Genomic DNA, 10,000 nt, shown 5'->3' on the forward strand with positions numbered 1-10,000 from the left:
GCAGGTGTTTAGCGAGCAGCAGGTTCTCAGGTGAGATTCCACAGTGGGTGGAGACTGCATGGTACAGCCCCCTGGGGGAGGAGTCTAACCCCGCCTCCCACACAAACTCATGGGTGGGGAAGTAGGCACTCTCTTCAGACACGCCCACCTCCTCTTTGGCCACACCCACCCGCAGACGCAGCAGGATATCCTTCATCCTAAACAATGAAAACACACATTAACTGCCCAACAGTGTGTGTGTGTGTGTTTGTGTGTGTGTTGCACATTGACTTACCCAAGGTTCTCCTCACACTGCAGCTTCTGCACACACACCTCAGATCCCACACACAACTTCAACTTCCTGAGAGACACAGAGAGATTGAGTGTGAGTGTACATGTGTGCATGAGTGTGTGTGTGTGTGTGTGTGTGTGTGTGTGTGTGTGTGTGTGTGTGTGTGAGTGTACTTGAGTGTGAGATGGTTTCCTCTGAGGATTCTGATGAGTTTTTTTCCCTCCACCAACCAAACACGTAGAAATTCAGGAGATGGAACACACACCTGCACCAAGGCAGGCAGAGTCAGCACCTAGACACACACACACACACACACACACTGTCTTCATTATGAAGGATTGTGGTGTATTAAGCATCATTTTGCGTGTACCTTTGTAGTTTTATTTGTCTTGCTTTTAGTGGTGTGTGAGGTGTGAAGCAGTTTGTAACTAAAGGATAGAAAAATGTTTCCATTTGCATTTATGGCATTTTGCAGATGCCTTTAACCGGAGAGACTTACAGAAGTGCTCTATCAATAAATACATCCTCATACTGGTTCACTAGGTCAGAGAATAAGAGTACTATCCCTCTTAAACCTGCTGGAGTGGTCAGTAAACAAGATGATGACAACTTTTTTTAATATAACAAAGCATTAATTTAAGTGCGTGGTAAAGAAGTATGTATTTAGTCTTCCTTTGAAAACAGTCAGTGACTCGGCTGTTCTCCAGCCAGGGGAAGTTAGCGATGTGAGGCGAGAAGGACAGTTCGTTGTCCATAGTTATACCAAGGTTGCATGCAGTGATGGAGGGATCGGAGAGTTCCAGGGAGACCTCACTGAGAGACAGCGGGTCTAGAGGATATGACCTCACTGAGAGACAGCGGGTCTAGAGGATATGACCTCACTGAGAGACAGCGGGTCTAGAGGATATGACCTCACTGAGAGACAGCGGGTCTAGAGGATATGACCTCACTGAGAGACAGCGGCTCTAGAGGATATGACCTCACTGAGAGACAGCGGGTCTAGAGGATATGACCTCACTGAGAGACAGCAGGTCTAGAGGATATGACCTCACTGAGAGACAGCGGGTCTAGAGGATATGACCTCACTGAGAGACAGCGGCTCTAGAGGATATGACCTCACTGAGAGACAGCGAGTCTAGAGGATATGACCTCACTGAGAGACTGCAGGCATATTCAATACAATTCAATTTTATTTGTACAGCACTTTTAACGACAAACATTTCACAAAGCAGCTTTACAGAAAGGTGTAAATTCAGGATTTATAAATTTATCCCTAATGAGGGAGCCAGAGGTGACGTTGGTGAGCAAAAACTCCCTGAGATGATATGAGGAAGAAACCTTGAGAGGAACCAGACTCCAAAGGGAACCCATCCTCATCTGGGTGACACGGGATGTAGTGTGTAGGATGTAGTGTGTAGCGTGTAGCCTGTTGCGTGTAGCCTGTTGCGTGTAGCCTGTAGTGTGTAGGATGTAGTGTGTAGGATGTAGTGTGTAGCCTGTTGCGTGTAGCCTGTAGTGTGTAGGATGTAGTGTGTAGTGTGTAGCGTGTCTTGTGTAGCCTGTAGTGTGCAGTGAGTAGGATGTAGTGTGTAGGATTTAGTGTGTAGGGTGTAGGGTGTAGTGTGTAGGATGTAGTGTGTAGTGTGTAGTAGTGCAGTGTGTAGCCTGTAGTGTGTAGTGTGTAGGATGTAGTGTGTAGGGTTTAGCGTGTAGTGTGTAGCCTGTAGTGTGTAGTGTGTAGGATGTAGTGTGTAGGGTTTAGCGTGTAGTGTGTAGTGTGTAGGATGTAGTGTGTAGTAGTGCAGTGTGTTAGATACCTGACACCTGAGCTCGTGTAGTGAGGCCTCTTCTGAGATTTCAACACAACCAACAGGATGCAGCCCTGAAACACACACACACACACACACACAACAGTGTATTATATGGCTCTTTAAACTCTCCTGTGTGTGTGTGTGTGTGTGTTTGTGTGTCTAACCTGTAGTGTGTGATTCTGCTGTGCGATTTCTCTCATACTCATCACTTGGATCGATAAACCAGCTCACTGCCAACTTCAGAAATCCCTGAAACACACACACACACACACACACAAAGAATTGTATACTGTGTATTAACATTAATTAATGTTCACATCAAACATCAGAATGGAAAAGTGTGATCTCTGATGTCTGGATGTTGGTACCAGAAGGGCTGGTTTGAGCATTTCAGAAACTGCTGATCTCCTGGCGTTTTCACACTCAGGTCTGTGAGGAAACACCGTGTTGATAAGAGAGAGTCAGAGAAGAATGACAGACTGATTCGAGCTGCCAGGAAGGATACAGTAACTCAAATAATCACTCTTTACAACCGTCATGAGCAGAAATGCATCTCAGCATGCGCAAAACATCAAACCTTGAGGTGGATGGGCTACAACAGCAGAAGACCACATCAGGTTCCACTCCTGTCAGCCAGGAACAGGAATCTGAGGCTCTCATGATCACAAACTCACCGTAAGTGGACAGCTGAAGACTGGAGAAAGACCAGGTGATTTGTTTTCTACTCTTCAGCTGTCCAGTTTGGGTTGACAGGAGTGAAACCTGATGTGGTCTTCTGCTGTTGTAGCTCATCCACCTCAAGGTTTAATGTGTTGTGCGTTCTGAGATGCTTTTCTGCTCACCACGGTTGTAAAGAGTGATTATATGAGTTACTATATGCTTCCTGGCAGCTCAGACCAGTCTGCTCATTCTCCTCTGATCTCTCATCAACGAGGTGTTTCAGCTTGCAGATCCTCCGCTCACAGGATGGTTTTGTTTTTTTGCACCATTCTGTGTAAACTCTAGAGACTGTTGTGTGTGAAAATCCCAGGAGATCAGCAGTTTCTGAAAAACTCAAACCAGCTCATCTGGTACCAACAACCATGCCACAGTTAAAGCCACAGAGATCACACTTTTTCTTCATTCAGAAGTTTGATGTGAACATTAACTGAAGCTCTTGACCTGCATCTGCATGATTTTATTCATTGTGCTGCTGCCACATGATTGGCTGATTGGATAACTGCATAAATGTGTAGGTGTTCCTAATAAAGTGGACAATGAGTGTATGTGCTCTGTTGTTGTGTGTCTCCTTTATCTATGATAAAGTCCATGTGATATGAAGTGCGTGGTCATGTGACCGACCTTTGGAGGAAGTTGTCCCTCAGTGATCACCAGTGTTTCTCCATTAACCACTCCCATCTCCAAAAGAGAGGCATTCTAACACACACACACACACACACACACACACATACACACACACACACACACACACACACATACACACACACACACACACACACACACACAGAGCTTGTTTAGTGTTAGCAATCAGAGATTTAAATTTTTAGTGCTCCACAGAGATACATTGTGTGTGTGTGTGTGTGTGTGTGTGTGGTTCTGTACCTCATCCATCAGAGGCTCCCCAACCTCCTCACACCAATCCATCCTCCTCAAGTGCCAGCACGATCCTGCACACACACACACACACACACACACACTCAATTACACTGAAATATTTTTGTAGGAGTCCTGATAGCCTAGCTGAATAACTCCTCCACCCTAACCCCTCCACCCTAACCCCTCCACCCTAACCCCTCCAACATCCACCCCTGCACACTACACTCTCCACATTAACCCCTCCACCCCCACCCTACACACACTACACCCTTCCACTCTACACCTAACCCCTACACTCTACACCCTAACCCCTACACTTTACACCCTAACCCCTACACTCTACACCTAACCCCTACACTCTACACCTAACCCCTACACTCTACACCTAACCCCTACACCCTAACCCCTACACTTTACACCCTAACCCCTACACTCTACACCTAACCCCTACACTCTACACCTAACCCCTACACTCTACACCCTAACCCCTACACTTTACACCCTAACCCCTACACTCTACACCTAACCCCTACACTCTACACCCTAACCCCTACACTCTACACCTAACCCCTACACTCTACACCCTTCCACTCTACACCCTAACCCCTACACTCTACACCTAACCCCTACACTCTACACCCTAACCCCTACACTTTACACCCTAACCCCTACACTCTACACCTAACCCCTACACTCTACACCCTAACCCCTACACTCTACACCCTAACCCCTACACTCTACACCTAACCCCTACACTCTACACCCTAACCCCTACACTCTACACCTAACCCCTACACTCTACACCCTTCCACTCTACACCCTAACCCCTACACTCTACACCTAACCCCTACACTCTACACCTAACCCCTACACTCTACACCCTAACCCCTACACTCTACACCTAACCCCTACACTCTACACCCTTCCACTCTACACCCTAACCCCTACACTCTACACCTAACCCCTACACTCTACACCCTAACCCCTACACTCTACACCCTTCCACTCTACACCCTAACCCCTACACTCTACACCCTAACCTCTACACTCTACACCCTAACCCCTACACTCTACACCCTAACCCCTACACTCTACACCCTTCCACTCTACACCCTAACCCCTACACTCTACACCTAACCCCTACACTCTACACCTAACCCCTACACCCTAACCCCTACACTCTACACCCTTCCACTCTACACCCTAACCCCTACACTCTACACCTAACCCCTACACTCTACACCCTAACCCCTACACTCTACACCCTTCCACTCTACACCTAACCCCTACACTCTACACCCTAACCCCTACACTCTACACCCTAACCCCTACACTCTACACCCTAACCCCTACACTCTACACCCTAACCCCTACACTCTACACCTAACCCCTACACCCTAACCCCTACACTCTACACCTAACCCCTACACTCTACACCTAACCCCTACACCCTAACCCCTACACTCTACACCTAACCCCTACACTCTACACCTAACCCCTACACTCTACACCTAACCCCTACACCCTAACCCCTACACTCTACACCTAACCCCTACACTCTACACCCTAACCCCTACACTCTACACCCTTCCACTCTACACCTAACCCCTACACTCTACACCCTTCCACTCTACACCTAACCCCTACACTCTACACCCTTCCACTCTACACCTAACCCCTACACTCTACACCTAACCCCTACACTCTACACCCTAACCCCTACACTCTACACCCTAACCCCTACACTCTACACCCTAACCCCTACACTCTACACCTAACCCCTACACCCTAACCCCTACACTCTACACCTAACCCCTACACTCTACACCTAACCCCTACACCCTAACCCCTACACTCTACACCTAACCCCTACACTCTACACCTAACCCCTACACTCTACACCTAACCCCTACACCCTAACCCCTACACTCTACACCTAACCCCTACACTCTACACCCTAACCTCTACACTCTACACCTAACCCCTACACTCTACACCCTACACTCTACACCCTACACTCTACACCCTAACCCCTACACTCTACACCTAACCCCTACACTCTACACCTAACCCCTACACCCTAACCCCTACACTCTACACCTAACCCCTACACCCTAACCCCTACACTCTACACCTAACCCCTACACTCTACACCCTTCCACTCTACACCCTAACCCCTACACTCTACACCTAACCCCTACACTCTACACCTAACCCCTACACTCTACACCCTAACCTCTACACTCTACACCCTAACCCCTACACTCTACACCCTACACTCTACACCCTACACTCTACACCCTAACCCCTACACTCTACACCCTAACCCTTCCACTCTACACCTAACCCCTACACTCTACACCTAACCCCTACACTCTACACCTAACCCCTACACTCTACACCCTAACCCCTACACCTAACCCCTACACTCTACACCCTTCCACTCTACACCCTAATCCCTACACTCTACACCTAACCCCTACACTCTACACCCTTCCACTCTACACCCTAACCCCTACACTCTACACCTAACCCCTACACCCTAACCCCTACACTCTACACCCTTCCACTCTACACCCTAACCCCTACACTCTACACCTAACCCCTACACCCTAACCCCTACACTCTACACCCTTCCACTCTACACCCTAACCCCTACACTCTACACCCTAACCCCTACACTATACACCCTTCCACTCTACACCCTTCCACTCTACACCCTAACCCCTACACTCTACACCTAACCCCTACACTCTAACCCCTACACTCTACACCTAACCCCTACACTCTACACCTAACCCCTACACTCTAACCCCTACACTCTACACCTAACCCCTACACTCTACACCCTAACCCCTACACTCTAACCCCTACACCCTACACCTAACCCCTACACTCTAACCCCTACACTCTACACCTAACCCCTACACTCTACACCTAACCCCTACACCCTAACCCCTACACTCTACACCTAACCCCTACACTCTACACCTAACCCCTACACCCTAACCCCTACACTCTACACCTAACCCCTACACTCTACACCCTAACCTCTACACTCTACACCTAACCCCTACACTCTACACCCTACACTCTACACCCTAATCCCTACACTCTACACCTAACCCCTACACTCTACACCCTAACCCCTACACCCTAACCCCTACACTCTACACCCTTCCACTCTACACCCTAACCCCTACACTCTACACCTAACCCCTACACTCTACACCCTTCCACTCTACACCCTAACCCCTACACTCTACACCTAACCCCTAACCCCTACACTCTACACCCTTCCACTCTACACCTAACCCCTACACCCTAACCCCTACACTCTACACCCTTCCACTCTACACCCTAACCCCTACACTATACACCCTTCCACTCTACACCCTTCCACTCTACACCCTAACCCCTACACTCTACACCTAACCCCTACACCCTAACCCCTACACTATACACCTAACCCCTACACTCTACACCTAACCCCTACACTCTACACCTAACCCCTACACTCTACACCTAACCCCTACACCCTAACCCCTAACCCCTACACTCTACACCTAACCCCTACACTCTACACCCTAATCCCTACACACTACACCCTAATCCCTACACACTACACCCTAATCCGTACACACTACACCCTAATCCCTACACACTACACCCTAATCCCTACACACTACACCTAACCTCTAAACACTCAGCTTTGTTAGTTAATGTGAAATTTGTGCCGAAGTGACTGAGTGAGTTTTTACCATCGAGTCCGGCCTCCTGCAGCATCGCCATCAAACACTGAAACACACACAGAGAGGCAGGATTAAACACACACACACACACAAACACAAACACACACACTCATGCATACACACACCTCCTTCACAGTTAGTGTCTCCTCCACAATGATCTCCAGCTCTGGGCCTGTAGGTGGCGCCACACTGAAGAACAGGAAGAGCTGCAGGACACAATAACAGCACACACTCACGGCTGTGTCTCATTACCGACTTTAACACTTCCCCTTGTCCACTTTCCCTGAATGGAGTCCCTTTGGCCATCTTAATGATCCTTCCGTTAAGTAACGTTTGTTAAATAAGGGATTTAGTCGACATCACTAAGTAGTGCACACTCATGTGGAATACACAATGTGCACTTTAGAGTCGACAAAGGGGACTTTTAAATGTTTCACTTCCTCCAAGTTGTTTTTTTTTTTTTTTTTTTACCTGTGAAGCATTTGGGGCGCGTCCAGGACACAGACACAGTGATGTCATCAATTTGATACCTGCATCACGCACACTGAGGTCTTCACGGACTGTAGAGCACACACACACACACACACACACACACACAAGTGATGTAAGCGGCAGGGTGGTGTGTGATTGGTTAACAGGATGGTAAAGTTATACCTGGAGGTAAAAGTTTCCCTGTTCGGTCTCTCTGTCTCAAACAACACACACCACCTGAGAGACAGAAAGAGAAACAGAGAGCGAGAGAATGAGAAAAAAGTGTCTTTTTAATACTAGATAAAACTAGAAATTATTAATTAGAATTGATATGTTTAAAGATTAGGGATTAGAATTTAAAGATTAGGTATTAGAGCTTAGTGATTAGTGATTTAGAGATTAGAGATTTAGAGATTAGAAGCTTAGAGATTAGTGGTTTAGTGATTAGAGGTTTAGAGATTAGAGGTTTAGGGATTAGGGGTTTAGAGATTAGTGGTTTAGAGATTAGAGGTTTAGGGATTAGGGGTTTAGAGATTAGTGGTTTAGAGATTAGAGGTTTAGGGATTAGTGGTTTAGAGATTAGAGGTTTAGGGATTAGTGGTTTAGAGATTAGAGGTTTAGGGATTAGTGGTTTAGGGATTAGGGGTTTAGGGATTAGGGGTTTAGGGATTAGTGGTTTAGAGATTAGAGCTTTAGAGATTAGAGATTTAGGGATTAGAGGTTTAGAGTGGTTACCTGCGAAGTGCTCCTGCAGCTGCATCTCCTCCAGTGCTCTCTGTTTCACCTCACTCAGCAACTACACACACACACACACAGTGAATGTGAAAGTGTGTTTAAGTGTGTGTGTTTAAGTGTGTGTGTTTGTGTTTACTTACAGTGCTTCCTGCAGCAGGAATCTTCATCACTTTCTTCTCCTCCTCTTCCTCCTGTTTTGCGTGTGTGTGAAACTCCACCTGCAGCCAGCGACAGTCCGACGGTGTCATCACGGTAACCACATCTTCGCTAACACAGAATACACTGCAGGCAACAATAAATAAACAAATAATCAGATTCAAACAAGGAGTCAGAATAATGTTTACAGTCAGGTAGAGTGTGAAACTCAGATTAATCTTCAGATTCACATTCAAAACGCAGAATCAGTCCGCGAGAGATTCGGATTCAGACTGGCTCGACTCTCTGACCTGTTGCTCAGGTGTGCGTGTGGCAGCAGCAGCAGCGTGTCTCCGTCCCGGAGTGTGAGTTCTCTCAGCGTCCTCCTCATGGCCTCAGGTGAACACACCTTCCACCTGCTGGCCCCACCTCCTTCTCCACCTGGCCCCACCCCTTTCGCCTGCTGACACACAAGAGCGTCCTGCAGGCTGAGAGCCTCCCGCACGCCGCCCAGCGTGACTCCGCCCGAAAACCCCTGCATCACATGCACAAGACCAGAGGCATCTGCTTCTGAGGCGTCACCCTTTGACTCAATAGCAGCCACGCCTGCGGAGTCCAGCTCCGCCCCACTTGGCCTCAGGATGTTCAACAGCAACGGTTCGCACTCAGCTCCGGTCTGCACACACACACCGTTCACCTAACACACACACACACCCACACACACACACACGGTTGTATTTTGTGTGTTAGCAATGTGTACATTACTGTTGTGCTCTGCTGTTGTGTGTTACCTCTGTCCCATTCCAAACAAACAGATCAGAGCCGTTACACACTCCAGCGCTGTACAGAGACTGCCGATCATCTACACACACACACACACACACACATACACACACACACACACACCACGTATTAACAAACTGAACATATAATATCATGCATTTATCACATGAAAAATTAACGTTAGAATCTAGTGTGTGTTTTACCTGTCAGCGTATCGTACAGGTGTAGTCCTGCTGGCAGGTTCTTAGTGATCGTCAGTGTCATGTTCCCTTCCCATGCATCCTGCATCTGAACAAACACACACACACACACACACACATTACCACACCCATTCCGATGTAAAACGACAATCTCTGCCTTCCAAACAGTTTGTGTCACTTCCCCTCCTTCACTTCTCCCTGATTGGCTGAAAGTAGCTGAGTTGGAGTCAACAAGGAAAAGTAGAA

At 47.6% G+C, this 10,000-nt stretch overlaps 1 protein-coding gene across 2 annotated transcripts in view; it reads right to left on the reverse strand.

Moving 5' to 3' along the window:
* The window catches only part of usp40 (ubiquitin specific peptidase 40), a 21,688-nt gene that overhangs the window by 2,604 nt on the left and 9,084 nt on the right, over positions 1-10,000 (reverse strand). Inside the window, exons 14-29 of one of the 2 annotated variants that reach the window (XM_034302382.2) lie at positions 9,758-9,842; positions 9,563-9,633; positions 9,083-9,468; positions 8,777-8,918; positions 8,637-8,697; positions 8,085-8,138; positions 7,902-7,990; positions 7,556-7,636; positions 7,440-7,476; positions 3,685-3,749; positions 3,424-3,498; positions 2,247-2,331; positions 2,089-2,153; positions 445-563; positions 275-340; positions 1-197 (exon numbers count right to left, since the gene is read on the reverse strand). The exon at positions 1-197 is cut by the window's left edge and continues 35 nt beyond it. In XM_034302382.2, coding sequence (XP_034158273.2) covers positions 1-197; positions 275-340; positions 445-563; positions 2,089-2,153; positions 2,247-2,331; positions 3,424-3,498; positions 3,685-3,749; positions 7,440-7,476; positions 7,556-7,636; positions 7,902-7,990; positions 8,085-8,138; positions 8,637-8,697; positions 8,777-8,918; positions 9,083-9,468; positions 9,563-9,633; positions 9,758-9,842 — 1,678 coding nt within the window. Of the gene's footprint in view, positions 198-274; positions 341-444; positions 591-2,088; positions 2,154-2,246; positions 2,332-3,423; positions 3,499-3,684; positions 3,750-7,439; positions 7,477-7,555; positions 7,637-7,901; positions 7,991-8,084; positions 8,139-8,636; positions 8,698-8,776; positions 8,919-9,082; positions 9,469-9,562; positions 9,634-9,757; positions 9,843-10,000 lie in introns of those variants that run through there. The other variant, XM_053231222.1, reaches the window with a different exon arrangement.

This window comes from Pangasianodon hypophthalmus, chromosome 2 (assembly GCF_027358585.1).
Source record: "Pangasianodon hypophthalmus isolate fPanHyp1 chromosome 2, fPanHyp1.pri, whole genome shotgun sequence".
Lineage (NCBI taxonomy): Eukaryota > Metazoa > Chordata > Actinopteri > Siluriformes > Pangasiidae > Pangasianodon > Pangasianodon hypophthalmus.